This window comes from Mus caroli, unplaced genomic scaffold, assembly GCF_978045245.1.
Source record: "Mus caroli unplaced genomic scaffold, Mus_caroli_1 scaffold_6, whole genome shotgun sequence".
In the NCBI taxonomy this organism is placed as follows: Eukaryota; Metazoa; Chordata; class Mammalia; order Rodentia; family Muridae; genus Mus; species Mus caroli.
In genome coordinates, this window is record NW_028227261.1 from 27,209,144 (window position 1) to 27,232,702 (window position 23,559).

Here is a 23,559-nt window from a genome sequence, read left to right on the forward strand (position 1 = left end):
ATGCTCCAGAACCGTGATGTGAGGGCCATAATACTCTCTGGTAAGCGAGCCTCCAATTAAATGTTTTCTTCTATAAGTTCCCGGGGTCATGGTGTCCCTTCACAGCTATAGAACAGTGACTAAGACACAGATAATTCAAAGCCAGGAACTCAGTTGTCAAGAAGAGAAGAGCCGCCGGTCGTGGTGGCGCATGCCTTTAATCACAGCAGAGAGATTAAGAGGCAGAGGCAGGCAGACCCAGCAGCCTCTGTGCTGTTCCTGAGGAAAGAAATACAGTGGCTTGCCCAAAGCCATAAATCCAGTCTAGGAGTATATGATAAAGGCTAGGCATGGTGGTACCCACTCACAATCCAACACTGAGGGCTCTAAAGCAGGAAGATTATGAATTCAATGACAGACTGGGCTACACAGCAAAACCTCATTTACACACACACACACACACACACACACACGCACACACACACGGGAGTCGGCTCAGTGATAAAGGCACTCGATACCAGGGACTCACATGGGAGAAGAAAACTGATCCCATCAAATGGTTCTGTAAGTTCACATGTGTGAACTCCCTGGCATGCGTGCTCAATCCCTACACCCCCACGCCACACACAAACAGATACAGTAAAGAAAAAACAAGATGGGGCTGGGGAGATGGCTCAGCAGGGAAGAGCACCCGACTGCTCTTCCAAAGGTCCTTAGTTCAAATCCCAGTAACCACATGGTGGCTCACAACCATCCGTAACAAGATCTGACTCCCTCTTCTGGTGTGTCTGAAGACAGCTACAGTGCACTTACATATAATAAATAAATAAATCTTAAAAAAAAAAGAAAGAAAAAAAAAGAAAAAAAAAAAGAAAAGAGAAAAAACAAGATGGACACAGAGAACAAACTCCACAAAGCTGTCCTCCACCCTCCAAATAAACACTGTGGCATATGTGACCCCCAATATAAACAAATGATTATAAATAAGATAGTTTTAGAAGGAGGGGTGCGTGCAGCAGCTCACATCTTTAATCCCAGCACTTCAGAGTGCTGGGCAAGTAGATGTCTATGAGTTCAAGGCCACCCTGGTCTACATGGTGAGTCCTGGATCAGTCAGGTCTACATAGCGAGACTCTGTCTCAAACAAACACACTCCATGTATGAACACCCAGTTTTGCCCTTTTTTTTTTTCCCCAGGGGCTTTTTTCCTTCGGAGAGCTTTCCAACCAAGAGGGCAAGACAGATACACAGTGAAGAAAACACATTTTTTTTTTTAATCAACCAACCTGCATGGATACCAGGGAGGTCTCAGCCCACAAGGTCTCCTTGAGAAGCAAACCCAGACCCCCTGCAAAACCCAGCTTATAAAACCAAAGGCTTCGAAGCATCCGTGGCTAAACCTTCGAGTAGAAAGAGCCCTGTGGGAAGGGATGAGAAGTGAGTGTGGCTGGTGGGAGGTGGCCCGGTGGCAAGAGGTAGCCTAGCCTAAAGGAAACTTGTTCCCCTCTGATTAGGCTCACAACCCAGGGACTGTGATGGCCAGCGGAGTTCCCAGCCTGGCTGTTCTGTGTGGCACACTGGATGGAGTCGTGGAGTGGGCTTGCCGCTCTAACTCAGAAAAGCCTGGAGAGCGACGTGTTCACCACAGTGTGGTGTGAACTGCCCCCACTGTGCAAGCTCCCTGCTTCTTAGCTGCCTTTCCTATTGTTTTCGCTTCACAGACTGGAGGGACTGATGTCTGTTCTCTCTGTACATAAGTCACCAAGCACTACTGAGGACAAGGGGTCCTCAGGACATCTGTGGAGGAACCCTCCTCTCTGCTTGTCTTCAGGAATGGTGGGGTTCTGGTCGTCCTGACCATAGTCACCCACCCTCATTCTGCCCTTTCATATCCCCAGGCTTGCCTCCGAACACCATCTTCTTCCCCTCGGAGACCACAATGGTGAAGTAGGTGGAAGAATTGAGGGTGATTGGGATTGCTTGGTGGGAGGGGATCATGGGAGAGGGACCCAGGCTTAGGGACCTGGCAGAGGAGTGGAGGTCCCACTATCCTGGAGGACGAGGTTTAAAAGCTTGCCAAAGAGGAACAGGTTGAGTCTAAAAAGGCCTCCTGTGGGTCAGGCTGAACTCGGGCTTTAGGCTCTGTCTGTCTGGTTCCCAAGAGAACGAACTGGTATATTGCTTTAAGAGTGGGTGGAGCTGGTGCGTGGTGGCTGTGATATGTGAGTGTTCAGGGAATGCCCAAGCTAGATTGGGGCTTGTAAACCAAGTCCAGAGGCCAGATACTGGATTGGGGAGTCTCAAACTAGAGTACACCGGATTCAAAACCTGCCTCTGCTAAAACCTTATTGTGTGGCTTCAAGCAAGTCACCTCACATCTCTGGGCCTTAGTTTCCCTATCTGCAGCGTAGCCCATGGAATTGAAAGTCAGAGGAGAGTGCTAGAAGCATCGTTGGCTAAGGGATTATTATAATTATTTAATTATTTGATGTGGGGAAACTGAGGCCCGGAGAGAGCAAAGACTCGGCCCGATGTCACACCGGATGTCAGTGATGGTGCCGCAGCTGGGGCCCAGGACTCCTGCTTCTAGTTCATAGTATCTTTCCCCAGGGCAGGTGAATGAAAGGTGAGATGGGGTGAGTCTGGTCTGTCTTGCTGTTTGGACTGAGGGCAAGATACTAGGTAAGGAGTAGAGCTGAAGAAAGAGGAAGACCCCGGCACGTACCAAGGCTGAGATTAAAAAAAATACAAACCCAGCGATTCCCCCTCCCCCCCGCCCCGTCCTGCCCCAACCCTGAAGTCCTGCTAGAGCTAGGGTCAGGTCCAAGTTCAAGTCTTGAGAGTCTGCATTTTCTCCAGGGGCTGCAGATCCAGGAGGCTGCACAAGCTGCAGTTAGCCTAAGCGCCGCCAGGGGCGCGCCTCCCTATCGTGATCCGCGCCTCGGGACAGCACTGCTTCAGGCTCCAGTGGTCCAGGGAACTGCACTCGGGTGGGTGCGGGACAGAAGCTACCCGGACCTGCAGGAAACAAGAGCAGGTTAGAAGTGCATTTGCAGGCCTGCGAGTAGGCAGACAAAGAGACCCGGATTCCCACGCCTTTTCCGTGCCCTTTTTTTCCCCCACCAACACTAAGGACTCTGTCCCTCCAGTTACACCCAGCCCCCGCCAGGGACCCACGTGTACAGAGGCTGCAGCTGTAAATGCGACGTCTTCTGCGGCGCCTGGTACCCATAGGAGTCAAAGCCACCGATGAAGTCAACTGAGGAAGAGAAGGGGTGAGTCCTGAAGGCTGGGTCTTGAAGGTGAAGAACACCCACTCTTGGGAAGGGGTGGGTGGGGCCAGAACAGCCACGCCCAGGACGCGGACCTGGGGATCGGGCTGTGCGTAGGAGTGGGAGAGGGGAGGGTCAAGTGTTGCGCCTCTCCCCGCCCCCCCCCCAGGAGATTAAGAAAGGCTTGAAGGAAAAACCTCAGGCTCTGAACCCTTCTATGCAGTTAGGTCCAGTATGGGCAAAAGTGGTTCTAGGGTCTTGGACTGAGTATTTAGACATTTGGGTCTTAACCCAGAGTGGTTATGCAGACCCCATCCATCTCTTCTTTCCTCCCAAGCTGACCCCGGGCAACCAGGAGGTGAGGAGGCCCTGTCCACGGTGCTGAAAAGACCCCGGGGGTGGGGGTGGGGTGTGGGGAGACACACTTACAGCTGTCCTCCTCTTCCAGGAATACTTTGCTCACATAACAGGCAAATACGAAGCCGAACAGCTAAGAGAGGGGATAACAATCAGAAAGAGAGAGAAGAGTTGTCCCTGTCCCCTCTACCCACCCAACTCAATGCCTGTCCAAAGCAAACATTTAAGTTAAATGCCTGTGCTTGAAAGAGCTGTGAATACCCTGGCAGTGGCGCATGCTTTTAATCCCAGCACTTGGGAGGCAAAGGCGGGCGGATTTCTGAGTTCGAGGCCAGCCTGATGTACAGAGTGAGTTCCAGGACAGCCAGGGCTACACAGAGAAACCCTGTCTCGAAAAACAAAAACAAAAACAAAACAAAAAAAGAAAAAGGCTGTGACTGACAAGCAGTTCACTTCTTTGTGCCCCAGTCTTCCCGGTTAGGCCTGGGTCATGTCACTGGACTGTTAGGTGAAATGACCCTGCCTGTGTAAAGTCCCTAAGACAAGGCTGGCCCTCCCATTAATGGCCCCAAGTAGCCCAGGCTACCCTTGACCTTCCAAGTGCTGGATTACAGGTGTAATCCCATGCCTGGCTGTGGCCCCGATCTGAAACCCCTTCTTTTCTATTCTTTGCTTTTTTTGGAGACAAGTTTTCTCTTTGTAGCCCTGGCTGTCCTGGAACTTGTTCTGTAGATCAGGCTGGCCTGGACCTCAGAGATCTGCTTATCTCTGTCTCCTGAGTGCTGGGATAAATGTCACTTGCCACCAATGCCCGGATGAAGCTCCTTTCTTATTCTCAAAGCTCTGTAAGGTTGGCACTGCCCTTTCTATGCAAATAGCAAGGGAGCTTAGAAAGAGCAAATGACTTATCCAAGGTCCCCGGGGGTGTATTAGATTAGATTTCTAAGTCCAGCAGGACTTGGCCTGACAGCTCATCCCATTCATGAAACTTGCCTATGCCCTTCTTGGGGGATGGGAGATGGGTGGAAGGAGGAGGAAGGTGTCACAGGACACAGGAACAAATGGAGGCTGGAATACACAGGATGCTTTTGCTTTTTCTTTCTTGGGCAGGGGTAGGGTATGGAGCTCACTATGTAATCTAGGCTGGTCTCAGACTTGTAATCCTGATTCTCTTGCCTCTGCCTCTTGCCTGCTGAACTGCGAGTCTATGCCACCATATCTGGCCTGTCATCTCTTAAATGGGGATAAAGAATGGATGGACTAGAGTCTGCACTTCTGGGAATACGGGAATGGGTGAAAGGACTCACAGCTAGGAAGATCTGCAGGGCACTACTGAGGGCTTCAATGTAAGGATAATCAAGCAGGCAGCCAGTGACCGAGATGACGTGGTGGTCCTCCAGGGCCAGGCGAGAGTTCAGAACAGGAGTCACCAGGCAGCCTGGACCATTCTCCATCCACCAGGAGCGATGCAGGGATGTGTTGAAGGTCATGATGAAGTCCCGGTCCTGGGGGGCAGAGGGGCCTGGGATACTCAGCGGTGGGGAGGGGTAGGAGGGTTCTCCCCAGGTGCCCCCTACCATGTGGATTCTCACAGCCTGCTCTTCTTTCTCTAGCTTGATTTGTGAGGGCAATGCCTGCACCTGCAAGTCCAAACCTGGCCAGCAGGTGGTGACCGATGATCACACTGACTTCACACTGGTATCACTTGAGATGGCTATCCAGTTGAGCCTAAGTTGGAGCCTCTGAATTTCAGACTTAGAAGAACACTAACAGAGAGACAGGGTCTAACTCCCCTGGCATCTGTGAAATCTGCAATACAACTTCCAGTACAAGCCAGTGGATTCCCATTGCTCTGTATGCGACTCTGGACCAATTTCTCCTCTCCTTGGTCCATACTCTCCCATTTGTCAGATGGAGAAGGGGCTGGGCTAGGTCAGCTGTTTAGAGGGTGTGTATCTATGTACCCACCAATTCCTTCACTCCTTCAGTCAGACTGAGACCACCACACTAACCAGGCAGCAAACACACAGGCCTGTGATCGAGCTTCATGTATGTAACCACATGGGGTTCCTATGGTCCATCCTCCACCCCCACCCCCCACCAGGGCTTTTGTGTGTAGCCCTGTTATACTAGAACCTGCTCTGTAAACCAGGCTGGCTTCAAACTTAAGAGATCTGCCTGTCCCTGACTCCCAAATGCTGGGATTAAAGCTTCTACTGTGTCCATGTGTGTGTGTGTCCACATTGGGTGGCTTCTTCAATTGTCCTTTCACCTTTTTTCTTTTAAATTTAATTATTATTGTTGGTGGTGGTGATATGTGTGCCTGTCTGTGCATATGTGCCACAGAACACATCCAGATGTCTAAAAACAACTTTTGGAAGTTGGTTGGCTCTCTTTTCTCCTTCCACCACTGGAATTGAGCTTGGGTCATCAGGCTTACAAAGCAAACAAGGAGTTTTCTCTCTGGCCTTCCTTTTTTTTTTTTTTTTAAGATTTATTGATTTATTTTATATATATGAGTACATTGTAACTGTCTTCAGACACACCAGAAGAGGGCATCAGATCCCACTACAGATGGTTGTGAGCCACCATGTGGTTGCTGGAAATTGAATTCAGGACCTCTGGAAGATCAGTCAGTGCTCTTAACCACTGAGCCATCTCCCCAGCTGCCCCTGCCTTATTTTTTGAGACAGGGTCTCTCACAGATCCCGGATTTCACAAGGTTGGTTAGACTGGCTGCCTTGAAAAACCTTAGGAAATCTCTTTCTCTGCCCTTCCCCATCACCTCCCAGTGCTGGGGTTACAGATACATGCCACTGGAAGGCGTTATGTGGGTGCCGGGGATCTGAACTTAGGCCTTCATGCTTGCATATCACGCACTCTAGCCAACTGAACCATCTCTCCAAGCTGGTTTGAAGGAAGTTGGGGATGTCTGTCTTGGGTTCCTTCCCCAGGATCACATGTGGCATACAACTGTAATCCCAGCATTTGGGAAGGTCAGGAGTTCAAAGTCATCCTTAGCTACAGAGTGTTTGGGGCCTGCTTGGGCTACAAGAGATTCTGTCTTTAAGCCGAATGTGGTGGCTCACGCCTTTAATCCCAGAACTCGGGAGGCAGAGGCAGGTGGATTTCTGAGTTCAAGGCCAGCCTGGTCTACAAAGTGAGTTCCAGGACAGCCAGGGCTACACAGAGAAACTCTGTCTCAAAAAACCAAAAAAAAAAAAAAAAAAAAAAAAGAGAGAGAGAGAGATTCTGTCTTTAAAATAGATAAGATTGATTGATTAATTAATTAAAAAATGGGTGGGACTGGAAGGATAGCACAGTGGTTAAGACCACTGGCTGCTCTTCCAGAGGGCCAGGGTTCTATTCTCAGCACCCACATGGCTGCTCACAACTGTCTGTAACTCCAGTTCCTTGGGTTCAGTCGCCCTCTTCTGGTCTCTGCCAGCACTGCACACACATGATGAAGGGATGTGTATGCAGACCATGCACCCTGTGGTAATTTGCATGAGGAGTCCCTGTCATCCCACAGCCCCATAGGCTCATGTGTTTGAATATTTGGTCCCCAGTTGGTGGGACTGTTTGGGGGGGATGAGAAGGCATGGTCTTGCCCAGTGGTGGCTCACACCTTTAATCCCAGAACTCGAGTGGCTCTGGGATTATAGGCATACCCGGTCTACAGAGCAATTTTCAGGATAGCCAGAGCTACACAGAAGAAACTCTGTCTCAAAACAAACAAACAAACAAACAAACAAGGAGATGTGATTTTTACTGGAGATGTGTCATGGGAGGCAGGCTTTGGCGTCCTAAAAGCCCAGTGATCTCTCTCTTTGCCTTGGGGTTGGTTGTGGCTTAAGATGTGAGCTCTCTGCTGCCAACCCCTTGCTCTGCCATCATGAACTCTAACTAACCCACTGACACCCAAATTAAGACTCTTTTATAAACTGCCTTGGTCATAGTATTTTATCACAGCAATAAAAAAGTAACTACCGCACACGCGCACACGTAAAATAAATAATAAACACATCTAAAGAAAGAACAAATTGATGCTTAGAGAGAACAGACCATTTGCCCGGTGTCAAGCTGCTGGGCAGTGTTACAGCAGAGATGTAAATGGAGCAGGGTCAAGCCATGAAGCCAAAGTTTTTATTCCTGGATTTGTCCTCCTTTATACCTAAAAATAGAAGTTGCACCTCTCTGGGCTTGCTCCTCTTCCAGGCACACACCCCTGCTTTCTTTAGTTTCTTCTCCACATGACACGGTTTGTTCAATTTTCCCTAACAAATGCTACCCTATTCTCTTTCCTTTCTGAAAAATATCGATCCGCCTTGGACCCGCGCTGTGCCTCTGTGTCTAAGCAATAAAATGTGCGTGTGTGACATTTTCACCTTCCTCTGAGCATATCATCATGTGCCAACACAGACCTTCAGTTTCCACTGCGCCTGTGGTCAATAGAGCCCTCGGCTCATCTCCACGGCAGATGCCCTTTAGCCTCATCCGGGCCATCCTTGTTTTTAAGAAGCACAGAAGAAGCCAGAAACGAAAATGGGGGTCAAGCGGGCTGCACAGATTATTGGAGTGTGCAGAGGGAGAAAGGGGGTGTGGAAGAGATTATGTCCCAGCCCCCAGTAAGGACGGCAAAGGTCAGGGTGTGCTCTGCACACCACCAGGCCTGAGGCTTACCTGGGATAGCTGTCCAACTTCCAGGTAGAAGCAGATGATGAAGGCGTTCCAGCCAACCCAGAGTACGAGCCAGGCTGCATACTGCAGAAAGTAGAGGTGCGTAAGGGGGCGGGGGGCAGTGAGTACAGGGAGGGTTATGTAGTCAATGGAGACAGACTTCAAGGGAAAGTGGGGGTTACAAGTCCACACCCATCCTTCATAGTCCTGCAGAGCAGACGGGTGTCTTCTCCCCTTCACTAAGACACAGAGGCTGTCGGAGCTCCTCTGCATCACACAGCTAGGAGGCAGGGCTGGCCCTTAGCCCAGGGCCTTAGAGAGGGAGAAAGCTCCTCTAGATAGATTGCAATTACTTTGAGGAGTCTGTTAAAAATCCAAATCAGGGCTGGACAGTGGTGGCGCACGCCTTTGATACCAGCACTGGAGGCAGAGGCAGGCAGATCTCTGAATTCAGGCCAGCCTGGTCTACAGAGCAAATTGCTGGACAGCCAGAGAAACCCTGTCTTGACACGCTCCCCCCTCAACTTTACAAACTGGGGCTGGAGAGATGGCTCAGCGATAAAACGCTCTCAGTATCCACACGAATCCAGGGCTCAAACCCACCTGTAACTTCAGGTCCAGGGGATCCAATGCCCTATTCTGGCCTCCTCAGGTAACCACACTCAAGTGTACCCCTCCATAATTAAACATAAATAAATAAAGTCTTAAAAATGCAAATTGCAGGGCTCAGCGGGTGAGGGCACCTGCCAACAGAACCGGCAAGGCGGAGCTGAGCCTTTAGATGACCGAGAATGAGCAGGAATGGGTCATCTGTAGCTTGGCCCTGCATGTCCATGCTACTGCAGTCACCAAGTATGGATGCAGGTGAATCTACTGAAAAGCCTTTTCCCTGGATATGGCCCCCTGAAGAGGCACCGAGGACCAGCAGGGAGCAGCAGGAGGCTGAGGATGTTGGAGACTAGGTGTCCAGAAGACTGAGCTGTGGAGGGGAAGCCACGCTACTAGTACCTTCAGACTATGTTGTCTTTTTTTTTTTTCTTTTTTAAATATAGGGAGGGTATCTCACTGTGTAGCCCAGGCTATCCTTGAACTCATGATGATACCGTCTCTGTCTCCCAGCTTCTAAGATTACAGATATGTATCACCACGCCTGGCAGACCATATCCTCAGGGAACATCAGGCAGTAGGGACAGAACCCAAGACTCCCTGATGCTTCCTTGCCTCCCTGGGGAACATAGGTTGTATGGTCCCTTCTTTGTCCCCATAGCAGGATGGTGACAGTGTAGGAGCCCTCACTCCAGTTCTGCCTCTGCCTGCCTTATTTTGCTATGTGTCCTTAGGAAGACTTAACCACGCTGAGTCTGGATTCCTTACTGCAAAGGGGAGGCGGTGGGGCTGTTGTCACAGATGTAGATCTGTGCCTTAGTCCCTGACCACCCTGGGCAGCTGACATTTACATTATCCTCTGGGAAGATTCTCTAATGAAAAACAGTACCCTGGTTCGTTCTGAGTGCACACTTATGATGACGACATTTGGGTATCTGTGTCCTTTGGGGCTTTATGGGTAGGAAACAGTGTCTGGAGAGGCAGGGGCAAGGAAAGGGACATACCAGGATGAGATACCGGGACCGATACTGCACGGTACCAAAGATGCCCAGGATGACAGCCATGATATGCAGGAAGTTGGCCAGGATAGGAGCCCACTGGTAGCCCAGGAAATCGAAGATCTGCCGCTGGAGTGCAGCCACCTGTAGAAGACACAGGCTGAGACAACTGCCCTGCCCCCCAACAGGACAGAGACTCATCCTTCATACTGTAGACTGAAGATGACAGACTGACCCGAAGCCACCCCCTCCCTCAGCCCCAAAGAGATCGGTAACAGCAAGGAGGACATCAAGGCTTCTAAGCCTGGTTGTGGCTTTGGGGGAAGGGTGAGAATTTGAGTCACCATGGTCCTGCCCTTTCCTTCCTTCTGGAGAGCCCATCCTAGGTAACTCAGTGACACCATCTCATGACAAACAGTCATGGGGTGAGGATAAAGGCGGCTGCCACCAAGCCCGACTCCCTGAGATTGATCGCCAGGACCCAGCTGCTAAGAGAACTCGCTCCCGCAACGTGTCCTCTGATCAGTCCAAGGGTTACCCCAAATAAATAAAAGTAATTATTTTATAATAGGTCTCAGTGCAAGAGCACCTGTAGCATGAGAAAGACTCTGGGTTTGATCCCCAGTACTGAAAACAACATCGACATTCCTACCCCCCACAGGGGGGAGCAGAGGGTCTGCTCGGCAAAGGCTATGGGGGGATCTGGGTCAAGTGAGAAGTCCCAGAGTATCTTCCTGCCAGGGCAGCAGGAAGATACAGGCTGATGTCACCACACAGATGGCACAGCTTGGGCAGAGACCAAAGAAGCTGCAGGCTTGGGCAGGCCATGAGGAGAGTCTGGTAGCGCCAGGCTCAAGCCTGGCACCTTCCCATCTGCCTCCCGCCGGTGACAACCCTCGCAGGGCCCTGCAGATGGTCAGAGGCTTCCCACGTTCAATTCTCCCCGAACATGCCTTGGCAGAAAGGCAGTCCTGGCACCCTTCTGTCCTCTTGAGGAAAGAGAACATGAAGTTCAGAGGGGACAAGTGACTTGCCCAAGGTCACGCTGCAGGCAGGTGGCAGAACAGACCTTCCTTTGCCACCTGCTTCATCTATGTACGAAGGTGCCATGTTTGCCAGCGGGTATTGGCTCGGGAGTCAAGGAGCACAGGTGGCGTCGGGAGTGTGGCTCTGTCTGCTGGGGACTTTGGAAAGGTCACTGCCCTACTGGGCCTCAGGCTCCCTCAGCACAATGATCAGTGGACTCCGCAATCCAGTACTGACTTGTGTGGTTGGCTGGCTTTGAGGAAAGAACTCTCTGCCCTTTTCCTTACTGTACTCTTTGCCTTTAAAAAAAAAGTGTGTTTGAGTAGGGTGAATGTGCATGTGAGCATGTGTATATGCATGTGTGTGGTATATGTATTCATTTATGTATACATGTGTGTATGCACTGTGTGTGTATATGTACATGTGTGTATGCATGTGCATATGAATGTGTGTGGTATATGTATATGCATGTGTGTGTGTTTAGGTCAGAGGACAACTTTGTCAGTCCTGGGGATAAGACTCAGTCTGTCAGGCTTGGTCTCAGGTGACTGTGTGCAGAGCCATCTTGCTGTTCCCTGCTTTCTATCCTTTGAGCAACTGAGACTGGAACTGGACCCTCCAGTCCCTCTCCTTTCCCCAGGCCCTCCTGGGTCATAGACATACACCTCAACTGCCACCTCTGTAGGTCGGAGGGGGCCCCTGGTGGCTCCATCCCCACCTCTGGCTGTTGGCTGCTCCTACCCCACAGGGTTATCACCTATTCACTCCAGCTCTGGCCAATTCACCATTCAACTGGTATCTCTACATCTCAGAACAGTTAGTATACCTCTGTGCACACTCCAAGGTCCCTACCCTTTGGAAACAGTGTGAAGAGGGACGGAGACTTGACAACACAAACCCACGTCACCAGTCACAAGACCAAGGCTGAGTAACCTAGGTGTGTTAGTACACCCCATACTCAGGAGGCTGAGACAAAGAGAATCCAAGTCAGAGGCCAGCTGGGGTTACAGAGTAACACCCTGTCTTTTTTTTTTTTTTTAAAGATTTTATTTATTTATTTTATGTATATGAGTACACTGTAGCTGTCTTCAGACACACCAGAAGGGGGCATCGAATCCCATTACAGATGGTTGGGAGCCACCATGTGGTTGCTAGGAATTGAACTCAGGACCTCTGGAAGAGCAATCAGTGCTCTTAACCACTGAGCCATTTCTCCAGCCCCAACACCCTATCTTAAAACAACACAAACAAAAGACATTTTTAAAAATCAAAACTGAGGTTCAGGGAGATGGTTCAGTGGGTGAAAGAAAGCACAAACCTGAGAATCTGAACTCCAGCCTCAGAGCACACAGGGTAGGAGTGGACCAACTCCTGCAAACTGCTTTCTGATCTCCACATGGATATACTGGTACAAGTGGGCTTGTGTACACACACACACACACACAATTCATAAATGAAGAAAAATAGAGAGAAACCTATACAATAAAATGTTTTATTCTAATTTGTCAGCTAAATGCACCTTGACTCAAGGCAAGCAGGAATTATTCCCAATAAAACATATGGGTTCTGTTAGAGGTGCTGCTTACCTTTAATCCCAGCACTCAGGAGACAGAGGCAAGCAGATCTCTGTGAGTTCGAGGCCGGCCTGGTCTACAGAATGAGTTCCAGGACACCTAGGGGCTACACAGAGAAACCCTATCTCAAAAAAAAACCAAAAATCTAAAAAACAAAACAACCCCCACCCAGAAACCAACCTAAACAAACATCTTGAGTTCTAAAACATTTGCTGGGCGTGGTTGTGTACAACCATAACCCTAGCACCGGGAGTAGAAACCTAAGAATCAGAGCTCAGGGCCACCCACCCTCTGGTGTGCAGTGAGTGACTCCGTGTGAGCTGACCTTGAACTTGCACCAACTTCCTGACCTCTGTCTCCTAGCTCATAGCCTGGTGGGTATGTATCATCTCCCTGCTTCATAAAATATAATTGCGTGTGTGTGTGTGTGTGTGTGTGTGTGTGAGAGAGAGAGAGAAGAGAGAGAGAGAGTGAGTGTGTGTGTGTGTGTGTGTGTGAGAGAGTGAGTTAGTTTTAGGGGCCGGTGGCTTCAGTGATCAAATTCAGATAGGTTTGGTAGCAAGAGCTCTAACCACTGAACCATCTTCCCAGTTGCTTGCTTGTTTGTTTGTTTGTTTGTATGGTGACAGGGTCTCATGTAGTCCACTCTGGGCTCACACCATGTAACTACTTACTTCCTGTCTCCTTTTCTGGACTGCTGGGATCACAGGTCTGTGCCACTAGTGCCACTAAACTGTTGTTTTATGCAGCTAATAGCGGAAGGCAGGGAAGGCTGCTGGACTAGAAGTCTTTTTTTTTTTTAAAGGATTTTATTTATTTATTATATGTAAGTACACTGTAGCTGTCTTCAGACACTCCAGAAGACAGAGTCAGATCTCGTTACAGATGGTTGTGAGCCACCATGTGGTTGCTGGGATTTGAACTCCCGACCTTCGGAAGAGCAGTTGGGTGCTCTTACCCACTGAGCCATCTCACCAGCCCCTGGACTAGAAGTCTTAAGCAACTTCCCTGTGTCTGTTACTTTGCAACCTGGTCCCTTACCAAAGACTCCCCATGAGCCAGTGCTGAGGAAAAAGCCAGCTTCGAGGGTGTCTCTTCGTCTTGGAGTCCTGGAACTCACTCTGTAGACCAGGCTGGCCTCAGACTCACAGAGATCCATCCGCCTCTACCTCCTGAGTGCTGGGACTAAAGGCTTGCACCACCTCACCTAGCCGAGGATGTCTCTAACGTGGTCAGCCCAGTCTATAGCCGGTGGAACTGCTTCTAAACCTTTCCTATGGAAACAGAAGGCAGGTTCCTGGGGTGAGTCACACAGCCTCCTCGACCACCTCCAAAATCACTAATGTCACCAAAGCCACACAGGAGCCCGGCCACAGAGAGGACAAGTGCCCTGATATTAGGCTCAAGGTGATCACGGACAAGTCACCCAAGCTCCAAAATGTCTTCCCAATTCTTAAGCCCATGGGGTCACGTGTGTCTCCTGCCAATGTTACTCCCATCTTCTGCCCTGGGCCCTCCCCCACACATTATCCTTTCCGGCATCGTATTTCTCCTTCTTCCTCCCATGCTCCTAATGTCCCAAGAGGGGCTGACCGTTGGATCCCCATGTTGTCCTGAGGCTACCTCACTACCTCCTCTGCTGGCATGTTGCCCACTGGTCTCCAGAGTCTGCCCCATCTCTGAAAACATTTTTGCTTTTTGGGGGGGAGAGGAGGGGCATTGCTATGGAGCCCAGGCTGTCCTGGGATTTAAGATCCTCCTGCCTCAGCTTCCAGAGTGCTGGGCTTACAAACCTTTGCCACCATGCACAGCATTTACTGTGTTTACTGTAAACTTCGTCTGTTAAACCTGGTCCATTTCCAGGGTCCACTCCCCTGATGTGTCCAGGTGTAAGAGCTAGATAGAAGCCTCAGTTCTAACTCAAGCCTTCTTCCAGCTCACTAGTATCCAGGGGTCACTAATGGTAAATTCCCCATCCATCTTTCCTCTCACCTGGCTATTCCAATCTTCTTCTTTCAGACAACTAGACGCCTGACACCTGTGTCCCCCCCTGCCCACCCCCCATCTCCCCTCCAGAATGAAGACCTAGTCTGCCTGGCGGCCCCTCCCCCGACCCTTAGCTCCCCACCCCCAAACCCTGATTATTTATTTATCTATCGGGTGGCTGCCAGCTGAGGGGGGATGCTGTTGCTATGGGAACCTTCAGCCCCTTGTCAGGACTGCTTTTGGTCTCAGTAGGATGCTCTTGTCTGTCTAGACTTCAACCCCAGGAGCCCAATCCCAGGTGGGAACTGGAGTGGGGGTGGGAGATGATACAGACAGGTCCATTCCAGTCCTGGAAGCTGGCTAGGGCAGAGGCAGGAAGGGGCTGGGCCAAGGGAACTTATCAGAAAGAAGCCTCTGGCCTTGCCCATCAATTTTGCAAGTCAACCACTTCCCTGGCCAATATTCCAGCGTACCACCATATGCCTTGGTTACAGAAGTCTGGCTGTCTGGGGAAGAGGAAGGTGGCACCCTAAAGGTTGGGGAAGAATGGAAGTCCAATTTGGTCTCTGACGGACTCTGAGATGAGAATCTCCCCTTCTGGGGTCCTGCACACTAGAGTGGAAGCCTCAGTGACCTGGAACCCTGGGCGGGTTTCTCTCCCTCTCTGGACCTCAGTTCCCTTACTGGTGATGTGTTCTGTCACATAAAGCACTCAGCTGGCTGGGTGTCTGCCATAGTTGGTCCTCAGTACAAGGCAGCAACCCACCCCCCATGTGCTTCGGAGCCCCCCCTTCCCAGTGGATTTCTGAAGCAGCTGACAAAATTACACTCGACTCGGCCCCTCATCCGTGAAATGAGGGGGTGGGCTGGAGCTGATGCCGCAGGCTGGAAGGAGCCCCGGAGATCGGCTGGTGCAGCCCTCATTAGGGCTCAACACAGTGACAGCTGGGAGGGACAGTCACTTGCCTGAGGGGAGGGGGCTCCCCAGCTCCAAAGCTGGACCCACCTCGGGGCTCCACCTGAGGCCAGCACCATTGTGTGTCAGCTGAAAGAATATTTTAGCTGACTCAAAGGGAGAGTGTGGAGACCAGGAGGGTCTTTAACAAGGACTCTGAAAGGACCAAATCCATGAATAGATTTCTTAAGCACCTCTGTGCCCGGCCCCTGGGCTCGGGACAGGGGTGTGTGCAGGAGTGAAGAAACCATGTGGCTTCCGCCCTTAGAAAGCAGGGGTCCAAGCCCAAGCTGCCACAGTGGCACATCTGTATTCCCAGCACTTAGGAGACAGAGGCAGGAGGGGCTACTGTAAATTCTATGCCCTCCTGGGCCTTACAGTGAGACCCTGTCTCAGAGAAAGGGGAGGAAGAAAGGAAGAAGGGGGCAAGGAAGAGAAGAAAGGAAAGACAGACCGAGAGGAATGGAAAGGAGAGAGAGAGAGAGAGAGAGAGAGAGGTCATAGGTCTCTGGTGGTTGATTTTTTGGGGGACGACTGCACAGAGATCCCTCTCCTTTGTGCACAGCGACCTCTCGTGCTTTGATGCGGGTATATGGTGTCCCCTGCTTCTTTCTAGAATCCCAGCAGCCCTCCTCCCAGCCCAGATCCCACTGGAAACCAGCCAACGCTATCACTGTTTTTTCATTGCTTTTTGTTTTTCGAGACAGGGTTTCTCTGTGTAGCCCTGGCTGTCCTGGAACTCACTTGGTAGACCAGGCTGGCCTCGAACTCAGAAATCTGCCTCCCGAGTGCTGGGATAAAAGGCGTGCGCCACCACGCCCAGCTGCTATCACTGTTAAGTAAAGAAAAAAAAAGCAAGCCGCAGAACTATACAAGTCCACTGTGTGTGTGTTTGTGTGTTGTGTGTTGTGTGTGTGTTTGTGTGTGTGTGTGTGTGTGTGTGTGTGTGTAGCCAGAAGCCAGAAAAAGACACCGAGAAAGCCCGTGACAGGAGACTGGAGGCTCTAAAACACACACACACACACATACACACACACACACACATCTGGAGCTGTGAGTGGTTCCCAACTAAGATATGTGTTTAAGAAAGTTAAATGCCAGGAGAGAGCAGACAGAGCTGCTGTGTATAAGTCTGATTCAAATCCCAACACAGACACAAAAAAGGGTTTTGTTTGTTTGTTTGTTTGTTTGAAACAAGGTCTCTCTATGTAGCCCTGGCTGTCCTTGACTCACTTCCGTAGACCAGGATGGCCTGGAACTCAGAGATCTGCCTTCCTCTGCCTCCTGAGAGCTAAGATTAAAGCTATAAAAAGCCAGGCAGGTAGCACATACCTGCAATGGAGGCACTGGGGAGGTAAAGGCAAGAGGGCCACGAATTCAAGGGCAGTCTCAGTTACATATTGAATTCGAGGCCAGCCTGGGCTATATATATATGGCTTTGTTTAAAACAAAACAAACAAACAACAAATGAACTGGGCTGATGAGATGGCTTGTTGGGTAAAGCGGTTGCTGCCAAGCCTGATCACATGACCCTGCAAGGTAAAGAGCTCAGCTCTTGTGTTGGGGACACTGCTCATGTCTTTTCTCTCCTCTAAGAACACCAGTGCCACATATCCAAGCCCAGAGAACATGGACACGTGTGGAGTGTCCTCATACAAAGGGACAAAGCCCCCAGGACACTGACAACCTAAGAGTTTACCTTAGTATACTTTATTAAGTATCTGCTGTGTATGTATGTATAACACACATATAACACATATATACATATGTTATACATATATGTGCACACACATATAAAAGACTTGTTTATGTATTTTGATTGCATGCACAGTTATGTGCACCACATGCATGTCTGGGAGGTTGGATCCCGTGGGACTGGTGTTACAGACATTTCTGAGCCGCCATGTGGGTGCTGGATATTGAACCCAGGTCCTCTAGAGGAGCAGCCAGTGCTCTTAAGCACGGAGCCATCTCTCCAGCCTGGTACTGCTTATATTATTAACCTTTGTGTCCATGTTACATCCCCATCCCAATCTCTGGAGATTGAGGCCCCAGAGCTGTGGAAGGCTGACATACGCTGCCGCCAAAGAACTCGAGTTCTAGACACTCTGTGTGGCTTCCCTGCCATACGCTCTCTGAGCTCAGCGACTGAGCCTGTCCAGACGTGCCAGTATTTAGGACTCCTGCTCCTAAGAGGCCTGCTGGAGGAAGCAGGCACTCTCTTTCTCACTTCAGATCTCTGTATCCAAACCTTGGACTGCCATCTGTCTGTCCTCTGGCCCTCCCGCTGTGGCCCAGTCCTCCCTCCACTTGGACTGGGTCAGGGAGGGAGCTGGAAAGCAGTTGGCCATCACCTTCCGGGTAATTAATCCTCAGAGACCAGCTTGGAGCTTCCGTGAGGCCCAGCAGGCTGATCTGGCCAGTCTGGTTCTGTCAAGAGGCAGGGTCTTGGCCTCTGTATCCATGGCAACCCCAGCCCTTCATCTCAGTGGCCACTGACCCATACCCCGTTCTCAGCTGGGGGCTTCTTGGACCCCTTCTGGACAACTCGGCCTCACTCTATCTCTGAGTTGGCAGCTCCATTAGAGCCTGCTGACTGGTAGTGATCCAATTAACATACATCTACATTAATTTGCATAAACCCTAGAACAGCCCAGGGCAGGACCGTGAGGGGAAAACCGACCAAAAAAAAAAAAAAAAAAATCACAGTACCCCCCCCCCTGCCCCCAACCGGGCCTGTTTCTTTATTCACCATCTGGTAAACCCTTAGAGGCCACAGGGTGAAGTAGGGCAGAGGGTTTTCAGACGTGCCTCTGTGACTCAGTTTCCTCCTCTGGAGATGGAGACAAGGCTACACACCTTGCAGTGTTGTCTAGATTCATTTCCCAACTCCAATTACCCACTCTGTACCCAGGAAAGCCCCCAGAAGCCCTATAGAGCTCGCATCTGAATCTGGGGCTGCATTGCCCCCATCTCCCGCCTGGATGCCTCCCGCCTGGACCTGGACCCTCATTTCTGGGTACTGGCATGACAGATTCAAACCTGACTGCCAACTTGTGCGTTTGACCTTTTCCTGGTACCTCCTATGGGTTTTGTTTCAGAGGTAGGACATTCGCTTTCCCACCCTTCCCCGGTGGACCCTAACTCCGCTCTGGTCCCAGCACCACTAACGCTGGACAGCAGGAAGCAGTTTATGGTGTCAGCAAGAGGCAGAAAGTGCTCTGAAGTCAGACTGCTCCAGTTAATGACACTACCTGCCCGCTATGTGAGCCTGGGTTCGTTTTCCCTATAAGCCTCAGCTTCTCCATCGTATGGCCTCCCTACTTCCTGGGGTTGCAAAATTAAATGAGTTCACTACATTAGTGTTAAGATGGTGATAGGGAGGGTTGGGGTGGGGTGGGGATAGCTCAGTCTATGAGGTCCTTCCTTCACAGGGATGAAGATCTAGTCTGATCCCCAGAACTTATACACAAAGCTGAGCATCATGGCAAATGCCCACCCTTTTGGTTGTGAGACGAGCCTTTAACGGCTGAGCAATCTCTCCAGTCCAGTGGTGCACATGCACAATTCCAGGGCTGAGGAGGTAGAGACAGGCAGATCCCTGGGATTCGTGGGCTGTCCTTAACAGTGAGCCTCAAGTCCCGGTGAGAGACCCTGACTAAAAAAAAAAAAAAAAAAAAAAACAAAAACACAAAAACAAAACAAAAAACCAAAAAACCAAGGTAGGAAGCTGGAGAGATGGCTCAGTGGTTAAGAGCACTGACTACTCTTCCAGAGGACCTCGGTTCAATCCCCAGCAACCACATAACTGCTGACAACAGTCTGTAATTCCAGTTCCATAGGATCTGACACCCTGTTCTGGCCTCTGAGGGCGTTGCATGCACACGGTACACCTATATACAGGCGAGATACCCATACACATAAAATACAAATAAGCAAATCCCCTAATGCGTTTAAAGAGAAGAGCATATGAAAACAAACAAAACAACAGCAACAAACCAGGGTCCTGAGGGAATTTCTGAGGCTGAGCACCTCTGGCCGCCACACACAGGACACCGCACACAATGAAAGGACTGTGACAGGAGGGAGAAAACCCTGGAAGCCCTTGGAGAGCCCAGAAAGGCTTGAGAGGGGAGATGCCGCTTGCATTTGGTGCTTTAACACGGCAGGAAACAGTGTAGCCATAACAAGAGGGTATGAGCCGGGCGTGGTGGCGCACGCCTTTAATCCCAGCACTCGGGAGGCAGAGGCAGGCGGATTTCTGAGTTCGAGGCCAGCCTGGTCTACAAAGTGAGCTCCAGGACAGCCAGAGCTATAAAGAGAAACCCTGTCTCGAAAAACCAAAAAAAAAAAAAAAAAAAAAAAAACAAGAGGGTATGAAAAGAGGGCAGGGTAGTGTCTGCTGTGAGGCAGGCTGCAGTATGAGGCTACTTCTGGGTAGAGGAGAAAGGAGGAAGGATGGGGGTGTGATCTGAAGCTCAGTCGTGGTTCTGCAAGGCTTTTCCTTTGAGAGGCAGTCTTGCATAAGGATGCAAAAGCAGGGCATGAAATTAAAAAAGCAATAGATGACAAGCACCCCAGGTGAATCCCTGAGCGCAAGGCAGGGGCAGGAACCCGTCCAGATTACCTTGGACTGTGGGGTTTCTTGGGGCAAAGCACTTTCAAAGACAAACAACATCCTGGGCAAGAGGGGGCAGTATAGTTGACACTGGGATAGTACAGATGACTGGACAGGGGCAGCAAGAGGTGACAAGAAGGGGAAGTTGAAAAATCAAAAAAAAAAGAAAAAAAAGAAAAAGGAAAAGGAAAAAAAGAAGGGGAAGTTGAGGCTGGACCTCAGGCTCAGGGCTCTTCTGATGGTCTAAGGGGCAGAGAAACTTTTTCTTTTCCCTCGAGATTTTAATTATGTGCGCAAGCATGTGACTGCAGTGCCGATGGAGGCCAGAAGAGGGCGTTGGTCTCCTGTAGTGGGAATTACAAGCTGTTGTTGAGTCATCTGATATAGGTGCTGGAAACCTAACATGAACCATCTGTTCCAGGAGCAGAGAAAGGCTAAGCAGACAGCCAAGGAAGTCAGGGCTTTTGAGGAGGCTGGACTGGAGGTGGGGGATGACATGAGCAGGTGTAGGGTATTCCTGGACAGCTGAGGACAACACAAAGAATTCGTTTCCAGGCCCGGGTTCCTACTCTCCCAGAACTCCCAATTGCTTAGGTTCCTATAACCAAACTATGAACGCTCTCAAGGCTCTGCTTCCAGACGCAGGCTCCCAGCAGGCTCTGGGGCAGGCAGGGAAGGCTCCTCTGAAGAGGAGCCCTGAAGGCAGGGGGAGCGAGAGAATCTTCTAAGCCAGGAAAACTCAGCACAAAGATCTCCCCAGAGATGCTGGCTACAGACAAACATTCAGATAAATAAAACGGTGATTAATCAGATTCTCTGACTAAGTACAATGCGTACCACCCTATAATTAAGCCAAAAACTCCTGACAGAAAGCACCTTAATGGAGCTGGCACTTCGGCACAGAATTAATTATGACCGAGCTTAGGACTGCAGGAGCGGTAAGTGGGGTGGAGATGGGGTGGGAGAACCCAGAACAAAAACGGCCAGTTTTTTTAATTTTTCCCTTTTTTATAGATGAGAAATGGAGGCCGAGGGAGGTTTTTAACACTTGCCAGAGGCCGCATGCCTAGCAACTGACAGAGGCTAGAGCTAGTAAAACACATCTCAGCCATCAAACATGGCCGGGAGGGCATGTTAATAGCCTTTTGACGGCAGTATTTTCCAAGTTAAACTGCAGACTCCGCACAGTCTCTATCAAAAGAGCAACAACCTTTGTTTCTAAAGAAATGGACAGGGAACGGGACAGTGTGGAGCATGCCCAGAACTTGGGAGGCAGAGGCAGGTGGATTTCTCTGGAGTCCTAGGCTAGCCTGATCTACATAGTTGTAGGAGGACCAGTGGTGGTTGCCTCTGCATAAACTGGGATGTGGGGGTTGGGTGGGGACGCAGCCGCAGAGGCAACTCTTGCAGGAGGACCTAACTGAAGACTGCCTGAGAGACCAAGAATTGCTGACGGAGACAATGCCAGCCAAACGGAAACTGCTGCTTGGAAGAGATGCTTGCTTGGAACCAATGGGACACAGGTGGAGGGTATAAAGGACGCCCCTGTGGATTATTAAACAAGCTTGTGGCAGCGTTCATACGAGCTGGCTCCGACGTTCTCACCTGTTCCTGGAGTCTGTGCCCTTGACTCTGTACCACCTCATCTCCAACCCCCGAGAGCACAGGCAACACAAAGTGAGTTCCAGGCCAGCCAGAGCTCTACAGGGAAACCTTGTCTCAAAATATAAAAGAAGTAGATAAGCTGATCTTAAAAATCATATGGGAATGTCAGGAAGCCTAAATAACATTAGTCTTTAAAAAGACCATTAACTGGGGCTGGCAAGATGGCTCCGCAGGTAAAGTCACTTCCCACCAGATTAGGAAAACCTGACAGTCTGAGTTCAAGGTGGAAGGAGAGAACGGATCACGCTGAGTAGGTCCATAAACCTACATATAACCCCTGGTTCACCCCGAATAAAGTGTATTTGTTTACATCTGCCACCAAATAGGATTGTCTCAGAGAGCTGCTTCATTAAGGATCACAGAGGGGAAGGTCTTCTAAAGAGCCTAGCCTAAGACTCCCGAGGAAGGCTTTCTCTCCTCCAGGTTCTCCCCTCCCCTCAGCTCTCAATCAGACCAGAATCTTCTCTGTCTCCCCCTCTCTGCATGGCACCCAGGGAAAACATAGACCGCAGACCCCCCTCTCCAAAGACGAGACCAGGGACCACCATGGACCCCCTGTTTCAGACAGACTTTGCCCTGCCCCCTCCCAGCGGAGAGCCAGGACACAGTATGACAACTCAGGTTGGACCAACCTACACACAGGAGCTAAGTGTGAAGCTCTTAGAAACATAGGCCTAGCAAGGTATGGTAGCACACACCTTTAATCACAGCACTCAGGAGGCAGAGGCAGGCAGAGCTCTGTGAGTTTGAGGCCAGCCTGGTCTACAGAGTGAATTCCAGAGCCAGCCAGAATTATACAGTGAGACTCTATTTCAAAAGACACACGACCTTGGATTTAGATGACAGCTCTTTTGTTATGATGCCAAAATCACAATCAGCCAAAAAAAAAAAAGAAGCAGGCGAGTTGAACATCATGAAAATGAAGAACTTGCTGGACCTGAGACAGAAGAATCTAAAGTTCAAGACCCCCTTTGAGCTACAGAGTCAGTCTGAAGCCAGCCAGGGCTGTATGAATCTTAGTCTCAAAAAAACATTTTAAAAAACGTAATGGAGTGTGTGGTGGTGGCGGCGGCAGCAGCACACAACCACTCAATCCCAGCACTCAGGAGAAGTAGGTGGATCTCTGCGAGTTTGAGACCAGCCTGCTCTACAAATTGAGTAGTCAAGGGCTACAAAAGGAAATACCCTGTCTCATCATAGATACAGGCACACACAGACATAGACATGCGCACACACACACACACACACACACACGCGCGCGCACACACACACACACATGCACACATGCGCACACACACAGCGCAAGCAAAATTACTCTGTTTAGTGCTCTGAAGGAAGGGTCCAGGAAGACAGCTACAGTGGGCACGGTCAGGAAGGCTTGCCTGAGTGGGGTGGCAATGGATTAATGCAGAGGTCCTGTGGAGAGGCGGGGGGGGGGGGGGGGGCTGGAACACACCCATCTGAGTAGAGCCAAAGGCATGGAAGACACAATAGGAAGGGCTACTGTGTCTGGAGGACCGACCTGGCAGAGCACGGAAGCAGCCTGGGTCTGGGGAGTGGGGCTAAACGCCACCCATCAGTCATCTGATGTGGGGTCACCCCTCCTGGCTGATGTCACACTTGCTATGACCCGAACAGAACAGGGAGACAAAGCGCCCCATCCCTGGCTGACTTAGTGGCCCTCCTGCCTTGAGGCTCCCGGGAAGGAAACGCTGATGAAAACCAGCCTCACTGCTATGGCAACGGCAACCACTTCTGCCTAAGAGCCAGGTGGGGAATTCTGCCCAGCAACAGCCCTGGGTGTCAGGAGCCAGCAGGCAGAGATGCACAAAGGCCCCTCCAC

General features: G+C 50.4%; 1 protein-coding gene across 1 annotated transcript in view; it reads right to left on the reverse strand.

Annotated features, from left to right (window-relative positions):
- Positions 1 to 2,788: 2,788 nt before the first annotated feature.
- The window catches only part of Nkain1 (sodium/potassium transporting ATPase interacting 1), a 41,946-nt gene continuing 21,175 nt past the window's right edge, over positions 2,789 to 23,559 (reverse strand). Inside the window, exons 2-7 of the mRNA XM_021159663.3 lie at positions 9,899 to 10,036; positions 8,292 to 8,372; positions 4,916 to 5,113; positions 3,681 to 3,741; positions 3,157 to 3,238; positions 2,789 to 2,997 (exon numbers count right to left, since the gene is read on the reverse strand). Coding sequence (XP_021015322.1) covers positions 2,988 to 2,997; positions 3,157 to 3,238; positions 3,681 to 3,741; positions 4,916 to 5,113; positions 8,292 to 8,372; positions 9,899 to 10,036 — 570 coding nt within the window. The 3' untranslated portion in view covers positions 2,789 to 2,987. The remainder of the gene's footprint in view (positions 2,998 to 3,156; positions 3,239 to 3,680; positions 3,742 to 4,915; positions 5,114 to 8,291; positions 8,373 to 9,898; positions 10,037 to 23,559) is intronic.